This window comes from Saimiri boliviensis, chromosome 6 (assembly GCF_048565385.1).
Source record: "Saimiri boliviensis isolate mSaiBol1 chromosome 6, mSaiBol1.pri, whole genome shotgun sequence".
In the NCBI taxonomy this organism is placed as follows: domain Eukaryota; kingdom Metazoa; phylum Chordata; class Mammalia; order Primates; family Cebidae; genus Saimiri; species Saimiri boliviensis.
This window is the reverse complement of record NC_133454.1, coordinates 132,355,898-132,374,129: the sequence shown is the minus strand read 5'-3', so window position 1 is coordinate 132,374,129 and position 18,232 is coordinate 132,355,898. Positions and strand designations below refer to the sequence as shown.

General features: G+C 50.8%; 3 protein-coding genes across 5 annotated transcripts in view; 2 read left to right on the top strand and 1 right to left on the bottom strand.

Moving 5' to 3' along the window:
- The window catches only part of LOC141584967 (uncharacterized), a 32,299-nt gene extending 30,665 nt beyond the window's left edge, over positions 1–1,634 (top strand). The window contains exon 6 of the mRNA XM_074401939.1: positions 1,135–1,634. Within this exon, the coding sequence (XP_074258040.1) occupies positions 1,135–1,533 (399 nt within the window). The 3' untranslated portion in view covers positions 1,534–1,634. The remainder of the gene's footprint in view (positions 1–1,134) is intronic.
- Positions 1,552–18,228, top strand: LOC120364593 (uncharacterized). The gene is made up of 5 exons (XM_074401874.1): positions 1,552–2,228; positions 2,890–2,981; positions 6,723–6,796; positions 7,482–7,522; positions 12,558–18,228. Exons 1-5 carry the CDS (start codon positions 1,832–1,834, stop codon positions 12,719–12,721), a joined length of 768 nt encoding a protein of 255 aa, XP_074257975.1. The 5' UTR covers positions 1,552–1,831; the 3' UTR covers positions 12,722–18,228.
- ZNF195 (zinc finger protein 195) overlaps positions 13,986–18,232 on the bottom strand; it is a 45,331-nt gene continuing 41,084 nt past the window's right edge. For 2 of the 3 annotated variants that reach the window (XM_039470524.2, XM_074401867.1), the window contains one exon: positions 16,052–16,170. In XM_039470524.2, the coding sequence (XP_039326458.1) occupies positions 16,052–16,170 (119 nt within the window). Of the gene's footprint in view, positions 14,049–16,051; positions 16,171–18,232 lie in introns of those variants that run through there. The other variant, XM_074401873.1, reaches the window with a different exon arrangement.

Below are 18,232 nucleotides of genomic sequence, written 5' to 3'. Positions count from 1 at the left end.
ACAGGGCTCAGATGCAGTCAACCCTGTGTTCATGTGTGCTGCCACCTTTGGAGTTTCCAGTTTGGATTTTTGAGTAAACTGTCTGAAGCAGCATTTCCCTTTATCATCGGGAAACTAACAATAGCCATGTCCCCTACAAGATGCGCCTTTGACACACTTTTATTCCCAGTCCTACATGTGGTTGAAACAATCTCAGCCTTTATTTCTAGATTATTTCATTTTTCCTTATGCTGCGTGTCTTTTATCTCAGAAATATGTCTTTGGAATGTCCGCCCTGTTCTTCCCCAGCAGTATCAGCAGTCGCTCAGATCTGCGGGCGTTCCGTGGGAGCTCACTTCTCACCAGCGCTCCTGTGCACTCTCCTCCCTCCACCTTTTCCCTCCGTGTTTGCTCGGCAGGAGGTGGTCTTCAGAGCACTCTTGTCCCCTCCTCCAACGGCGTGAGTTCTAAAGCCTTGCCTGTGTCGCTGTGTGGTGATGCGTCACCATGAAACAGATGGACTTGGCTCAGGTTCCCCAAATGTGTCACTTCCCAGGAACTCCCCTTTCCTGCTGGGAGACTGAGCTCTGAGCACACCTGGGGCCATTCTATAACTTTCCGGTTACTTTTAGTTATGGAAAGCCCGTTGACTTCATAATTCTAAAAGGCGAATTTTGTGTTTGAATCAGGTGCGCTGTGGCTCAGCGGCGCTTCCCTCCCCCTTCCCCGACCTTGCCCTGCCTGGGGTCCTTCCAAGGCCCCTGAAGAGAGCAGGAAGCTGGCAGCCAGGAGTCCTGGGCCACACCCTGCTCGGCTGGTCTTCAGTGCTCAGGGCCCTCCTGCCTCTCAGTGTCTCTAGGGCAGACATTGAATGCCGAATCCGCCCCAGGCTGAGCCCTCTTCTCCTGCAGGTAGAGAGGGTGAAGATATTTGAGGCGGCGAGGAGGGCAGAAGTGAACGGTGGGGTGCTTTGTGAATGCACCAGGCCTGCTGGCAGGCACTTCCCAGCTTAGCGGACAGATCCCAGCACACAGACTGTCACCGCAGAGAAAAGGGGCTGGACAGAATGGCACCAAGTGTACAGTTGGTTTACAGACAGGAGAGGCTTTATTGCAAGGAAATTCACTGGTTATTTTGTTTTTCTTTTCTAAACAGATGGAGACAACAGGAAGGAAGGAGCCCTTCCTGGTCACAGGAGGGTCACAGGAGAATAGGCAGCGGCCCAGGAGGACCCAGTGTCCCGATGGTGTTGGGGAGCCGGTTCTTAGTGATCACCCAGAAACGCCGGCCCGGCCTTGTGGGGTCAGACCTTGCATCTCAGTCAGCCAGGCGGGAGAAGATGGTTCACACCCAAAGGTGGGGAACACTGTGGCAGTCTGTTCGGTGCCCCCGTCCAGGCGAGGACATCTCCTGCATCAAGGAAACACGCGTGTCTGGAGTGAGGAGGCCGAAGGCAGGGCCCGGTGGAGAGCCGAGCCATGGAAGGAGGCGTGTGCGTGGATACGAGCTGGAGCAGGTGCAGGAGCCTCGGGGAGGATGTGTGGGATGAACTGATTCAGGAAAACCATAAGAAACGCTTTCACCAAACAGGAGAAACCTGACGGTCTGGGTTCAGAGCCTCAGATCTTACACTGGCAGCACACGGGGACACAGCAGCTGGATTGACAGCAGCAGGGTTTGCAGCAGCTGGACTGACAGCAGCAGGGTTTGCAGCAGCTGGATTGACAGCAGCAGGGTTTGCAGCAGCTGGACTGACAGCAGCAAGGTTTGCAGCAGCTGGATTGACAGCAGCAGGGTTTGCAGCAGCTGGACTGACAGCAGCAGGGTTTGCAGCAGCTGGACTGGCAGCAGGATGACCCACAGCCTGAGGAGCAGCAGCTGGGCTTACAGCAGCTGGACTGGCAGCAGCCACAAGAGCCACAGCCTCCTTTGGATCCTCCACAGGAGCCACAACCCCCCTTGGAGCCCCCACAGGAGCCACAGCCCCCCTTGGAGCCCCCACAGGAGCCACAGCCCCCCTTGGAGCCCCCACAGGAGCCACAGCTGCAGCAGGAACAGGCTGGCACACAGCAGCAGACGGGCTTGCAGCAGCAGACAGGCACACAGCAGCTGGAGCCACAGCCCCCACAGCCGGAGCCACAGCTCCCACAGCTGGAGCCACAGCCCCCGCAGCCAGAGCCACAGCCTCCGGAGCAGCCACAGCAGCCCATGTTTCTGGTGGATTGAGGGTGGAGCAGGTAGAGGAACAGGTGAGAGGGAGGGGCAGGTGTGGAGCTCCCTGAGCCCAGGCTCTTTATATACCTGTCCAGAGTCAGGCAAGACACAGGGGCCCTTCCTTGTGATTGTTTTCACTACTTTTCCAGAACTCTATTTTTTTCCTCTATGCTAGTGACTTCCTCCTGGCTCAGTTGAGCATCTGTTTTCTTTGTGTGCTAAATTTGTCTTTTTCCCTCATTTGTTTTGGCCCCTATAATTAAAACCTCAGCTGCTGGCTGTGGGTGCTTCCCACAGAGCCCCAGGGTGCTGGTCTCCTGCTCTCTGCTGACCACATGTGACCAATGGGTGACAGCCTCGGCCCGAGCGCCCTCATGTTCCTATGTTGACTCCCCCAATAATATTAACTTTACATTTTTAGATTTCAAATGTTATCCATGGTCTTTACAGGAAACACGAAACAGAAAACAAATTGCTCATTATCGTGTCTCCTGGAGATGGATTTGGTAGATTTCTGCAAGCATAATATAAATATAAATGTTCATATATATTATATGAAGTAATATTTTACTCACGCCATTCTCAGCTTTCTGGGTATATTAGACCGTTCTTTGCATTGCTCTAAAGAAATGCTTGGGATTGGATGATGTATGAAGGATAGAGGTTCGATTGGCTCATGGTTCTGCAGCTCCACAGGCATGGCACCCCCCTCTGCTCGGCTTCTGGGGAGGCCCTCAGCGAGCTCTTCCTCATGGTGGCAGGAGAAGCAGGAGCAGGCACGGCACATGGTGAGCGCGGGAGCAAGGGGGAGGGGCCGCACACTTGTGAACAACCAGATCTGAGTGAACCCACTCACCACCGAGGGGAGTGCGCTGAGCCATTCATAGGGATCCACCCCCATGATCATGATCCAGACACCTCCCCGCAGCCCCTCCTTCAACACCGGGGATTACATTCCAGCATGAGATTTGGAGGGGACCTGCCAAGTATATCATGATGCCCGTGACCCCTAAAGTCTCATGTCCTTACATTGCAAAACACAATCGTCTCTTCCAAACAGTACTCCCAACGTCTCGACTCATTCCAACGTCAAGTCCAAAGCCCCAAGTCCACGTGCCTTCCACCTGTGAACCTGTGAAAGTGAAAACACATTATTTGCTTTCAGGATACAATGAGGGTGGAGACACTGGGTAAACATTCCCATTCCAAAAGGGAGAAATCCGCCAAAAGGAAGAGGCCGCAGACCCCATGCCTGTCTGAAATCCAGCAGGGCAGCCATGACATCTCAAAGCTCAAAATAATCTCCTTGGACTCCCTGTCCCACACCCAGGGTGCACTGGTGTGAGGGTGGGCGCCTAAGGCCCTGGGCAGCTCCACCCTGTGACTCTGCAGGGTTCACTCCGTCCAGCTGCTGTCACGGGCTGGAGTGGAGTCCTGCAGCTCTCTGCTCAGGATGCCAGCTGCCAGCGGCTCCACCGTGCTGGGACCTGGAGGACGGTGGCCTCCTTCCCACAGCTCCACAGCAGCGCACTGGTGTGGGACCTCCTACCCCACATTTCCCCTTCACAGTCCCCGTGGAGGGGCGTGCCCTGCAGCAGACTTTGCCTGGGCCCTCAGGATTTCTCACAGACGGTCTGAACTCCAGGTGGAGGCAGCCAAACCTTGGCTCTTGCACTCTGCGTGCCTGCAGGGTTAACACCAGGGGGAGCTGCTGAGGCTTATGGCTTCCACCCTCTGAAGCAGTGGCCTGAGCTGTACCTGGGCCCCACGAGTGGCCGAGATGCGGAGAATGATGTCCCAAGGCTGCGCAGGAGAGTTTGGCCCTAGGCGTCGGTCCTCTAGCTTGTCACGGGCAGGGGCAAAGATCCGTGAGATACATTCCAAGGCTTTTTCCCATCGTCTTGGTTATCAGCACCTGCCTCCCTTTTATTCATGCAGATCTCTCTAGCCAGTGGTTTTCCACAGCCTTCTTGAATTCCTCTCCCGATCACGCTTTTTCTTGCTGTGTCACTTGGCCAGGCTGCAACTTTTCCAAGCTTTGATGCTTTGTGTTTCCTTTAAATATAAATTCCAACTTTAAGTCATTTACTTGCTCCTGCATCTGAGTGTGGGCTCTTAGGAGGCACCAGGTCATGCCTCAGATGTTTTGCTGCTTAGAAATTACTTCCACCAGATACCCTAAATCATCACTCCTAAGTACAAATGACCACAGATTCCTAGGCTGTGAACACACAGCCGCGCTCTCGGCCACAGCCTACCAAGAGTGACCTTTGATCCAGTTCTCAATGAGTTCCAGATTTCCACATGAGACCTCATCAGCCTGGACTTCACTGTCCTTTTCACTGTCAGCATTTTGGTCACCACCATTCACCCTGTCTTCAAGAAGCTCTAAACTCTCCCTCATTTTCCTGTCTTCTTCTGAGTCCTCCAGACTCTTCCAGTGTCTGCCTGTTACCCAGTTCCAAAGTCCTCTCCACACTTTCAGGGGCCTTTGCAGTAACACTTCACTTCTGGTACAATTTTCTGAGGCTGGGCAATTTGTAAAGAAAAGGGGCTTAGCCGGGCGCAGTAGCTCACGCCTGTAATCCCAGCACTTTGGGAGGCCGAGGCGGGTGGATCACGAGGTCGAGAGATCGAGACCATCCTGGTCAACATGGTGAAACCCCATCTCTACTAAAAGTGCAAAAAATTAGTTGGGCATGGTGGCACGTGCCTGTAATCCCAGCTACTCAGGAGGCTGAGGCAGGAGAATTGCCTGAACCCAGGAGGCGGAGGCTGCGGTGAGCCGAGGTCGTGCCATTGCACTCCAGCCTGGGTAACAAGGGCGAAACTCCGTCTTAAAAAAAAGAAAAGGGGCTTAACTGGCTCATGGTTCTGCAGGCTGTACAAACGTGGCTTCAATATCTGCTTGGCTCCTGATGAGGCCCTCAGGGAGCTTTTACTCATGATGGAAGGTGAAGCAGGCACAGGCACTCCACATGGTGAGAACAGGAGCAAGAGAGAACAGGTGGCGGGGAGAGGTGCCACACATTTTTATTTCATTTTTATTTTTGAGACGAAGTCTCATTCTGTCTCCCAGGCTGGAGCGCAGTGGCACAATCTCAGCTCCCTGCAACCTCACCTCCCAGGTTCAAGTGATTCTCCTGCCTGAGCCTCCTGAGTAGCTGGGATTACAGGTGCCTGCCACCATGTCTGGCTACTTTTTCAATTTTTAGTTGAGATGGGGTTTTGCCATGTTGGCCAGGCGGGTATCAAACACCTGACCTCAGGTGATCCGCACGCCTCAGCCTCCCAAAGTGCTGGGGCTGCAGGCGTGAGTCACCGCGCCCAGGCTACACATTTTTAAACAATCGGATCTTGGGTGAACTCAGTCATCAACAAGGGTATGGTGCTAAGGCGTTCATGAAGGGTCTGCCCCCACAACCCAAACATCTTTTTTTTTTTTTTTTTTTTTTTTTTTTTTTGAGATGGAGTCTTGCTCTGTCACCAGGCTGGAGTGCAGTGGCGCAATCTCAGCTCACTGCAACCTCCGCCTCCTGGGTTCAAGCGATTCTTCCGCCTCAGCCTCCTGATTAGCTGGGACCATAGGTCCAGGGCTTTTAGTAGAGACGGGGTTTCACCATGTTGGCCAGGATGGTCTTGATCTCTTGACCTCGTGATCCGCCTGCCTCAGCCTCCCAAAGTGCTGGGATTACAGGCATGAGTCACCGTGCCCAGCCGATCCAAACATCTTTTATCCCACCCCACCAACGTAAGAATTGGAGGGGACAACCAAATGGTATCGTTGGAAATCCCGTCCTTTTTTTTTTTTTTTTTTTTTTGAGACAAGGTCTTGCTCTGACACCCAGCCTGGAGTGCAGTGGTGTGCTAACAGCTCACTCCTGGGCTTAAAGGATTCTCCTACCTCAGCCTCCTGAGTAGCTGGGACTATACATGTGTGTCACCATACCCAGTTAATTTTTAAATTTTTTGTAGAGATGGGTCTTGCCATGTTGCCCTGGCTGGTCTCAAACTCCTTGTCTGCAGCAATCTTCCTGCCTTGGCCTTCCAACGTGCTGGGATTACGGGCATGAGCCACCACACCCAGCCAGTGTTTTTTCCCTTTACCATACAAATAATAATATAATGTCATTCTGGTGTTTGCAGGGAATCTTTTCCTCTACTCAGTATTTCTGAAAATCCCACAGAAGTCCCTGCTGTCGTCTTCTGTCTTCCCCATTCAGAGCGTTCACCCCTCTTCGGCTGCTCCTTCCAGCTGCCCACTTTGGGTCCCTGCTCAGTTTTTCTCCGTGGGGGAAAGACAGGTTCCTTTCTGCCATGGTCTGCATGTGTCCCCCAATATTCACGTGTTGGAAGCATCATCCCCAGTGCAAGAGTGCTGAGAGGCGGGTCCTAGTGGGAGGTGCTTGTAATGGGTTGGTGATGCTGTAAAAAGGACTTGAAGGGAAGCTTTTGCTGTCTTCTGCTTTCCTTCCACGTAAGGACACCACATTCATGCTCCCTTGTCCTTCTGCCTCCAAACCTGTCAGGGCACAGTAAGAAGGCCCACACCAGACACCAGCACCTTGATCTTGGACTTGCCAGCCTCCAGGGCTGCGAGAGAGTAAGTGTCTGTTCTTTATGAACTACCCAGTTCAGATGTTGTGTTATAGCAGCAATAACAAACTAAGACAGTGTCATCACCAAACCACTGCTAGTCCGAGGGTACTTGGTTCAAGGGACGCAGGCTGCACCCTGAGGACAGCGTGAGGAGCACATTACTGAAAAGGAAACTGAAGTCTGCCCACCAGAGGTCCCTGCCCCCAGTTCTCCTGGCCATGCTCTTAGGCATTGGTTCCCGCTGGCTGCCGTCTTCCTCAGGCCCCAGGCCCAGCTGCCCTTGCCTGGGACTCCTCCTTTTTGTATGGGAATTTCTCTCCTTTCCTTCTGCTCCCCATCAGTCCCTGCTTCTGATCCCAGTCCTGATGAGTTGCCCTCCAGACTGGCAAACTACATGTTGATCTCTGCAGAAATGCACCTGCTTCTCATCAAGGCACCTTTTACCTGATTAAATGGTGAACTGAACAGCTCAGTCAGCAGCATTTGTGTGTGGGTGACCCACCCATCTCCAGGCCTCCCTAGAATGGCCAGGCAGTTGTCTCTGCTTCTGTGTATGGAACTAGCTTTCCTTGTATGTAAATCACCCTTGCATGCCTGCAATGGATCCACCTTGGTCACAGTGTTTGTCTATTTTGATTCCCTGTTGAATTCTGTTGACTAACATTTAGAAATTTTGCATGTCTTTTCAGAATTAAAATTTGGAGAGTGTTCGGGGAAGATGGTAGCTTGAGTAAGTAGTACCTCTCCTCTCCTGCTGACCTTCACTCCCACCCATTTCAGCCTCTGTTCCGCAGCACAGCGGGCACGGAGGTTGTGAGGTTGTGGATAAGGTGTTAGGCTTCATCTGAAACCCTGGGCTGGATAGAACTTGGGAACAGCATTGGAGACCATGGTCTGGGAGAAGATTGGAAGGTGAAGGGTTTGGAGAAAGGCTTGGACCACAGAGAGCCACAGAACGGAGTGGGGATCAGTGTCTGTCCTTTTCTCATTATACTTATCAAAACCTGGTAAGTTTTTGGGGAGTGGGGCTAGGGGCCTGGGTCCTCTAGCTTGTGACGGGAAGGGCCAAAGACTCCTGAGGTACATTTGAAGTCTTTCCCATTGCCTGGCTTATCAGCACCTGCCTCCCTTTTATTTTTTATATAGAATGTGCAACATGGAATGTGAACTCCAGTGTGGACTAAGGTCTTGGGGTGATAATGATGTGTCCACGTAGGCTCATCAGTTGCAAGGAATGTACCACTCTGGCGTGGCTTGTTGATAGTAGTGGAGGCCGTGCATGTGTGGGGTCAGGTGGCTATGGGAGCTCTTTGCACTTTCTGCTTAATTTTGCTGTGAACCGTAAATTCTTCCAAAAAATAAAGTCTACTGAAAAATAGTTGCAAATGAACTGAAGATGATCGTTGAGATTCAAATTAGTGGTCTTGAAGATTAAGTAGAAAAAAGTCTTGAATTGACTGGAACAGAAAGAAATTGAAAAGATGAGAGAAAAGATTTGAAAACAGACCTAGGACGTCAGGTGCAAATAACATCGGAGCTTCAGGGGGAGGAAAAGAGGCAGATGGAGGAGAGGCTGTGAGGAAGCACAGAAGAGAAAATGTCCTGAAACAAAGGAAAATGAACCGTAGGAATATTCTGGTAAACTGGTATGAGCTGCTTGACATGAAGAAAAAGAATACAGCAATATCCCATCAGTGTGCTTGCCCAAGAGTACAACATGTCACTAATGTACTCGCCTAAGAATACATCAACATGTCACCAATGTACTTGCCTAAGAATACAGCAACATGTCAACATGTACTTGCCCAGAAACATAGCAATATGTCACCAATGTGCTCACCTGCAGAACTCCTTGAGGAGATGTTCTAATGAGAAAACAGAATCAGGAGTCCTCAAGAGGACACTGAATTCTGGTAAAGACGGAGGCTGTGGAATGCAAGACTCTGGCATGTTTTTTCCAAGAAATTCTCCTAAAACGAAGTGACAGAGGGACAGAGACATGTTGAACATAAAAAGGAAGATGGGTAACAGCAAAAGGAAAAAAAAAAAGAAGAATAGGAAAAAATAACCCGGAGCAGCAAGTTGGCAGGTGGGACTTAGGGTCAAAGCACCAAGCAGGCCGGGTGGCTCATCCCTGTAATCTGGGGAAACTGAGGCAGGAGGCCCACTTGAACCCAGAAGTTCAAGACCAGCTTTGGTAACAGCAAGACCCCATCTCTATGAAAAAAATTAAAAACAAAATAGCTGGGCATGGTGGCACCCACCCGTAGTCCCAGCTACTCAGGAAGCTGAGGCAGGAGGATCACTTGAGAGCAGGAATTTGAGGCTGCAGTGAGCTACAATCACACTACTGCAGTCCAGCCTGAGTGACAGGGTGACAGGATCACACTACTGCAGTCCAGCCTGAGTGACAGGGTGACAGGATCACACTACTGCACCCCAGCCTGAGTGACAGGGTGACAGGATCACACTACTGCAGTCCAGCCTGAGTGACAGGGTGACAGGATCACACTACTGCACCCCAGCCTGAGTGACAGGGTGACAGGATCACACTCCTGCAGCCCAGCCTGAGTGACAGGGTGACAGGATCACACTCCTGCAGCCCAGCCTGAGTGACAGGGTGACAGGATCACACTCCTGCAGCCCAGCCTGAGTGACAGGGTGACAGGATCACACTCCTGCAGCCCAGCCTGAGTGACAGGGTGACAGGATCACACTCCTGCAGTCCAGCCTGAGTGACAGGGTGACAGGATCACACTCCTGCAGCCCAGCCTGAGTGACAGGGTGACAGGATCACACTCCTGCAGCCCAGCCTGAGTGACAGGGTGACAGGATCACACTCCTGCAGCCCAGCCTGAGTGACAGGGTGACAGGATCACACTCCTGCAGCCCAGCCTGAGTGACAGGGTGACAGGATCACACTCCTGCAGCCCAGCCTGAGTGACAGGGTGACAGGATCACACTCCTGCAGCCCAGCCTGAGTGACAGGGTGACAGGATCACACTCCTGCACCCCAGCCTGAGTGACAGGGTGACAGGATCACACTACTGCACCCCAGCCTGAGTGATGGGTGAGACCCTGCTTCTAATAATGATAATGAGGGAGCTTTCAAGATCACACTTTCAGAATGGGGGACATCATTAGACAAAAGCAAGTAAGGACTTGGAGGCACTGAAGAATCTGAGAAGCCCGACAATTCAGTTTGGGAAGTGGTCCCCTCACCACCAGCCCACCCCGCTCCCTCTTCCAGAGCCTGCATCTCTGCTTCTGTTATGGCTGGCAGCTAGCCACGTCACTCTTTCCTCAATTTCCCCATGATTTTAGCTTCTGGCCCATAACTACTTTCTCTGACTGTAGAAAATGATGTATATGGAGGTCCATTTTCAGACTAGAACACCTCATATAGGCATGGGTCCTCAGACTGCAAAATAACGAGACACACTAACGCCCCGCCGAAAGAGCCACTGCTGCTCCTCAGGGCCCCTTAGTTACCCTCACCTGAACCAAAACATTTGGTCTAAAACGAAAAGATACCAGCCTGCAAAATAGCTTGCTTCATCTATTCTTACCAGCTTGCCTGACTACAAGTGTGAGAAACATTCATTCACCCATCCAGACCCCGAGAATGGGCTCGGAGACGCAGAAAGCAGTGGGAGCGGGACTTTTCGCGACGGTCCTGCAGGATCGGGTGTCTGGTGGGCGGGCACACCCGGGGCAGTTACAAGAAGCAGTTTGTCTCCTAGAGTGCAAGTGTGTTGGAAGCAGAAAAGTTCCTTTTTAAACTTTCCTTTCTTGTGAAAAAATAGCATGCTAATAACTTTGTTAAGTCCTGTCCTATGTAGCTGTCAGACACACCACGCTTGCAGGTGTGTAGCACACTCTGTGTCCTTTACTTTCACCAAGGTATCTGTGCCGGATGTGCTCACAGGCATGTCCCAGCTCTCCGTTGCTTTTACCTTTTCAGAAAAGTTTTAAGTTGTAGCCAACCGGGTTTTAGTTTAGATTGTAAGGTCTGGCTCCAGCCAACGGAGATCAGACACAGCGGTAAGGACGACCCCAAATGCGTGAGGGATAAACTTGTGTGTTTCCATGTGTTCGTTGTGCTCTCGCGGCGTGATGGCTGGTGAGGGAACCCTTCCTGCGGTCCAGGAAGTAAAAACTGCGTTGCTGAGAGATCCTTTGTCTCAGTGCTGATTCTTCTGCGTGGCACTGCGCTTCTGTTTCCAACAAAGTCTATCCCAGTGTTTCTTTTTTTTTTTTTTTGAGACGGAGTTTCGCTCTTGTTACCCAGGCTGGAGTGCAATGGCGCGATCTCGGCTCACCGCAACCTCCGCCTCCTGGGTTCAGGCAATTCTCCTGCCTCAGCCTCCTGAGTAGCTGGGATTACAGGCACGCGCCACCACGCCCAGCTAATTTTTTGTATTTTTAGTAGAGACGGGGTTTCACCACGTTGACCAGGATGGTCTCGATCTCTTGACCTCGTGATCCACCCGCCTCGGTCTCCCAAAGTGCTGGGATTACAGGCGTGAGCCACCGCGCCCGGCCCTAACCCGGTGTTTCTTACAGGCTGAGTCCCGTGGGGTCACAGTCCTTGCAGATGTCGCCTGGCAGCCGTTGGGTTGGGCTTTTAGGTGTTGTCTTTGGGTGCGTCTCCCTGCATTTCGCTGCGGCCCATAATGCATTGCAGTGATAGTCAGCTCGGGGGCGTCTACAGTATTTGGCTTGTGACCCAGGTGGTCAGGTGAGGCGATGAGTAGACACAGCGAGCATTTTGCAGGCTAGTAAACTTTCATTCTAGACGAAACTCTCTGCTTCAGCTGAAGGCAACTAAAGGGGCCCCAACAACGGGCGCCGTCCATTCGAGCAGGGGCTGGTAGCTTCTGTCCTTCCAGTCTGCAGGCCCAACCTGTCCGAGGTACCTTGTCCTGGACATGGACTGCCCTAGATGTGATTTCCTACAATTCCCTTCTCTTTTCTTTACTTCCCTGTTTGGTTCCATTTCCTGATTTATTTTGCATTCTTTGTTTCTTAAATTGTTTTAAGAGCTGTTGACTCTCTTCGTGATTAGAGAGTAGATCTGATTTGGTTTCTAGTAACACTTGATATATTATGGGCGTTTGTTTGTTGATGGCCGTTTATTAATTTTGGGGTTAATCCTCTAACACGGGGGATATTGCAACACCCTGCAGCTGTTAGGACTCCAGCCACTATTATAAGGGATGTTTGGGTAGAAACGATCATCCCTTTCCATTTTCTGAACCAACCATCTAGCCAGTTAGTAAATGGATTATTAATTCCGGCATTTTCTGCCAATGTGTTGGCTGGAGTTGTTAGCCCTTGTAAGGCTTTTGTGATGGCCCCATCTGGGCAGTGTTGTTGGGAATGAAAGCGCAAACCTTTCCACCCAGCAGAACAGACACACCCCCTTTTCCTGCTAGGGTCACGTCTAGTGCAAGTCTGTTTTCCCAGGCCATTCCGCTGGTGGCATCTAACTGGCTGGCTACCCCTTTGAAGCCAAGAGAAGAATAGTGGTTACCGGAGGCTGAAGTATGGGGTGTGGGGTAAGAGGTTGAGGAAATGTTGGTGAAAAGATACAAAATTTCAGTTGAACAGGAGAAATATATTCAACAGTCACAGCATGGTGACTCTAGTTAATAACTACATATTGTATCTTCAAAAAAGGAAAGAAAAAAGTGAAAGGGTGTATGATACAAAGATAGGAAGGGCAGAAAATAAAAATAAATCCTGCTTGTGTTGTGTTTCAGGCTGTGCTATTCCAAGGACAGGGGAATGCCCAAAGAAACCTGGCCTGCTTGAGACCATAAAGCCAGTGTCTGCGGAAAAGAAAAACTATCATGAGTTGAAATCATCAGAACTCAGAGGGAAAGTGGAAACGGAGCTGGGTGGTAAGGAATTGCACAGACCCTGAGCACGGACAGTGATGGTCTTGGTGAGGAAAACGGTAAGAAAAAAGAGATTAAATGAGATGTGTTCAAAGGTCAGAAAACAGATCACGTGGTGGTGCAGCAGTTGCCTCCTGCTGTGTAACAAGTCGCTCCAAAGCTTGGCGGCTTAAAACAAGGCACATTTATTATCTCACAGTTTTTGTGGATCAGGGATCTTTGTGCGGCTCAGCTGACTTGGTCCTGAGTCAGGTGTCCCAGCAGACACTCTAGTACAGGAGGCGGCTGAGGTTCCAGAGGACACTTGAGTGCAGCTTGTGGTCGAGGTTCCAGGGGTCATTTGAGAAAGTTGCTGAGGTCCCTGTGGGCACTCGAGTCGAGGATGTGTTGTCTCAGGTCCCAGCAGATTTTCAGGTGGAGAAGGTAGTTGAGACCTCAGAGGACACTGTAGTGGAGGAAGTCGTTGAGGTCCCAGAATGCACTCGAGTGGAGAAGGTGGTGGACATTCCAGAGGACACTCAAGTACAGGAGGTGGCTGAGGTCCCAGGGGGCACTCGGGTGCGGGAGGTGGGTGAGGTTCCAGGGGCACTTGGGTGGGGGAGGTGGCTGAGATCCCAGGGGGCACATGGGTGTGTGGGTGGGGGAGGTAGCTGAGATCCCAGGGGGCACTCGGATGCGGGAGGTGGTTGAGGTCCCAGGGGCACTCGGGTTGGGGAGGTAGGTGAGATTCCAGTGGGCACTGGGGTGCAGGAGTTGGTTGAGGTTCCAGGGGGCACTTGGGTGGGGGAGATGGCTGAGGTCCCAGTGGAGCCTCTAATACAGGATGTTGTTGAGGTTCCAGAGGACACTCAAGTACAGGAGGTGGTTGAGGTCCCAGGGGGCACTCGGGTGGGGGAGGTGGGTGAGGTCCCAGTGGGCACTGGGGTGCGAGTTGGTTGAGGTCCCAGTGGGCACTCGAGTGCGGGACGTTGTTGAGGTTCCAGAGGACACTCAAGTACAGGAGGTGGCTGAGGTCCCAGGGGGCACTCGGGTGCGGGAGGTGACTGAGGTTCCAGGGGACACTCCACTGGAGGACGCTGCTCAGGTCCCTTAGGAAGCGCGTGTGGCTGAGGTGTCAGGTCTCAGTAAAGCTTCAGCTGGAGAAGGTGTTTCAGGTTCCAGAGGATGTTCCAGTGGAGGAGCTGTCAGAGGTTCCAGAAAACCTTCAGTTGCAGAGGGTGGTTGAGGTCCCAGAGGACCTGGAGGTGGAGGAGGTGACTGGCAGCCCATCAATGGTCTGGAAGGGCCAGCCATGAGGTAGGGGAAGTAGGGCCATTCTGACAGAGGACGAGGCTCCTGTTCAGCCATGTTGACCTGCAAGGCAGGAGGAGATGTTTTACAACGTTTTAATACGACAGACAAAACAGCAACACCCACACAAGCTGCACCTGACGCCGCAGGTGACGGTCCCTTGCCCCTTCCCCTTCTTCAGGTTTCTAAATGGCAGCATCAATGCCATAAAGCCTCCCTTCCACTGAGTCCTGCTGACAGCAGGGGAGTGAAGACAAGTCATGGGGACAAACTGTTGTCCCCACATGCCACTGTGTCTGTCTGCAAATGTAGGCAGGCTGGGGCCTGTCCCAGGGAAGACAGAGGCACCACGCAGTAAGAGAGAAGCATGTTTCTGACCCGGGGTGTCTACGTCGGTCCTCAGTCCTCCCTCACCACCATCACCAGAGCACGTTTCTTGTATCGGATCCAGAGAGAGAAAGAGAGGAACGGAAAGCCTATTGCTCACACGAGTCGCGGCTATTCTTAAGAGAATGTTCTCCAGGCTTTTCATGTTCTGTCTCTGAGTCTCAGAACTCTGCAAGGTCAGTGTGACCGCCCTGCTCCAAATCTAAAAAAACGGAGGCTCCCAAAGGAAGGAGAGCATTCACCCCGGGCCACGCAGCTTGCAGGAGGCAGAGCTCTGCTGCAGGACCTCTCATCCCCCCTCTGCTTCCCTTCTTGACAAAGGGTCTTCTCCACTCTAGAGGTGCCACCTGTGGGCACAGAGATCTCTGGGGAGAGGTGGATTCCTGAAGCTCTGCAGGGGAACTGGGAGAGGGTTTCTGACAGAACAATCCTGTGTCCAGATGTTACTTTGGCACAGCTATCATGTTTCTTTTAACTTCCAGGGAATACCAACTTTTAAGTGCACTATGACATAGAACATAATAACTTTTTCCATGAAAAATGGGGTGGGAATTCGAAACAACAGAAGTTTAAAAAATGTGTTTGACGGCAGGGGTGCAAGTCCCATCACGTGTGATCAGAGGACCCAGCAGCTTTTGAAAACACAGAGGCCAACAGGAACCAGCTTCACTGCGCATGGCTGAAGGGCTTCATTGGGAACCGTCCTTGTAGGTAATGAGTGACGCTCACTCTTCACTACCTCACAGCCAGGGCACATTTTCTATTGCAAATGTGGAACCTCTTACCCCTAGAATATTAGACCGAGGGTGCCGCCGTGTGGGGGTGGGAGCGATTTTGCACAACACAGTTACCAACAGAGATGGGACGCTGATGAATTATGGAATTGACTCTGTCCAAGACTATTCAAAATGGCACACAGCACATGCTAATGTTGGATGAATGAGCTTTGACTTTTTTCACTTCTGGGATTACAGCAGATATTCTAAATGTTAATCACCTACCTCACAGGACAAGAGAAATAAAATCACAAAACAAAACCCTACATGTTCTGGAAAGGGGACCCCACAATATTTGGGGTAAAGTGGATCAGTCGGGGTTCCCTGGGCCATGAGCCCTCCAGCAGTGGAGCTCAGTGGCATCTCCTCGTGTGATCTCCGCAGACAGAACACTGGAGGCCCTTCGGTCCTCGGCCCCTCAGCACGCACGGCCTCGGGCGGTGCCACAAAGACGGCCGGCTGGGCATGGAGAAGCCTGGAGTTCCCGGGAAGATGCCGCTTCGGAAAGGCCTGGCAGAAAAGGCTCCCGGAGCCCGCAGGGCAGAGGCCGGGCCAGCAGAGGGCGCCTGGGAAAAGGCAAAAGGGTCCCGTGACGGGCAGCGTGGGAACGGCCCCGGCTGCACCTGTTCTTCATGGCTGATGAGACAGCACGAAGGTAAAAAACGCATTTCACCAAAAGCTCTGCTGGCATCCTATTGAACACTCATCAACCTGCTTAATTTTCATACCGTAAATGGTGGGTAGTTTCATTATTCTTAGGGTGGTAAATCATTCCCCTGATTTTTAATAAAACCCGATATTCATAGTGACGTTCAGAGCCGTGGACTGTTGTAAACCCTTTCTTCTGATTGATGGTTACAAGCGTACCTCCACGGGAAGTTAGCATGCTCACTCCGAGGCCGGTTATCCACAACGAAGTGCAACTGGAGGAATTCCCAGGGAAACAGCAATTAGAATAAGCATCCAGCGAATTTCAGAGAAGACAGGCCTGGGTGCAAACTTCCAGGCAGCACATGGATGACCTGGAATAAAACAGCTGGAATAATGGAAGGCTCAGTGACATTTACCGCATTCCAGTCCCAAGGAATCATCCTTAGAAACCCTCAGCCTCCTCCAAGAGGAAACCGCAGCCCTCAGCTACCAGCAGGGAATTGGAAGTTAACCGTCTCGTGGTTCCTGCATGGCTGGTAGTGTTTTTAAGCATTGTGAATGTGAGGTGTCTTTTTTCTTGGTCTAATGCAGGGATGTCCAACTTTTGGCTTCTCTTAGGCTATATTAAAAGGAGAATTGTCTTGAGCCACACACAAAATACACGAACACTAAAAATACCTGATGAGCTAAAAAATAATTGTAAAAAAAAGAAAAAATCATGTTGGCCAGGCATGGTGGCTCACGCCTGTAATCCCAGCACTTTGGAAGGCCGAGGCAGGTGGATCACAAGGTCAAGAGATAGAGACCCTCCTGGCCATGGTGAAACCCCGTCTCTACTAAAACATACAAAAATAAGCTGGGTGTGGTGGCGCAGGCCTGTAGTCCCAGCTACATGGGAGGCTGAGGCAGGAGAAGTGCTTGAACCCGGGAGGCGGAAGTTGCAGTGAGCTGAGATTGTGCCACTGCACTCCAGCCTCATGACAGAGCAAGACTCTGTCTAAAAAAAAAAAAAAAAAAAAATCATAATGTTTTGAGAAAGTTTACAAATTTGTGTTGGGCCACATTCAAAGCTGTCCTGGCTGCATGCGGCCTGTCACCTGTGGGTTGGCCAAGCTAGGTATAAAGGAATTATCATTTTTAAAAGTTTCTTACTTGCTTTTTAAATTGACATATAACACTGGAAGTATTTATCATGTGTCACACGTGATAAAATAATCCCTGTGAATCACACTTCTTAGATTACGTGAATCTCTGCCATTTAAAGATCAGCATAAGTTACCAGGCGCGGTGGCTCATGCCTGTAATCCCAGCACTCTGGGAGGCCAAGGCGGGCGAATCATGAGGTCAGGAGATCAAGACCATCCTGACCAACATGGTGAAACCCCATCTCTACTAAAAATTCACAAATTAGCTGGGTGTCATGGCGCATGCCTGTAGCCTCAGCTACTCGGAGGCTGAGGCAGGAGAATCGCTTGAACCAGGAAATTGGAGGTTGCAGTGAGCCGAGATCGCGCCACTGCACTCCAGCCTGGTGACAGAGCAAGACTCTCAAAAATAAAAGATCAGCGTAAGTTGAAAAACTACAATAAAGCAATGACTTCATTCAGAAATAACTATCAAATTTTAGTGCTTAAAAATACCAAAGTGGGGATCATGAAAATGGCACGAATATCAAAGATTCTTGAAATTAATTCCATTAGACTCTTATGTGAATGAAGACAAAGACTTCCCCCGAGTAAGCTGAGACGGCTTCTGAGAACATCGCTACATAGATTCCTCAGGATTGAACTGCATGTTCTTGAAAATACCATAATTCTAAGTGTTTCTTTCAAGACGGTGAAACAGAGATAGGTATTCAACAGGTTGGACTGAGCACATGCAGAGTCCGAAATGGAAAGGACCGAGTTAGAGATCCGTGCAACAATGGGAACGACTTCAGAAACGCTGTGTTGAGCAGAATCGGACAGACACAGAAGAGAACCCAGGGCGTGGCATGCCTCTGAAGACGTCAATTCCAAAGCAGGAAAATCAACCTCTGAGGAGAAAGGGATTGGCTGGGAAGAGGGGGCGTTCACTTTCTGGGGTGACGTAACATTGTAGATCTTGAAAGGGGGCTGGGATATGCCGGTGGTGTCCTCCTCAAAGTGAGCAATGTTACACTTAGGATTTGTATAGTTCGTTCTATGTCATTCTTCTTGAGAAGAAATTTTTCTAAAGAAATATTGAATCCTAGTTAGTGTTAGCTTTGCTAAACTGTTCAGCAGGAAGTATGTTGATGTCTCCCATTCAGTTGGAAATACATCTAAAATAAGATGGGCTGATGGATGGAAAGATGGGTCCATATGTGTTGTCATGTTCATTAAAATGTTAACAAATCGACTGTATTTAGAAACATTTTTACAATTAAGTGTTGATGGTTATTGCCAAAATCAC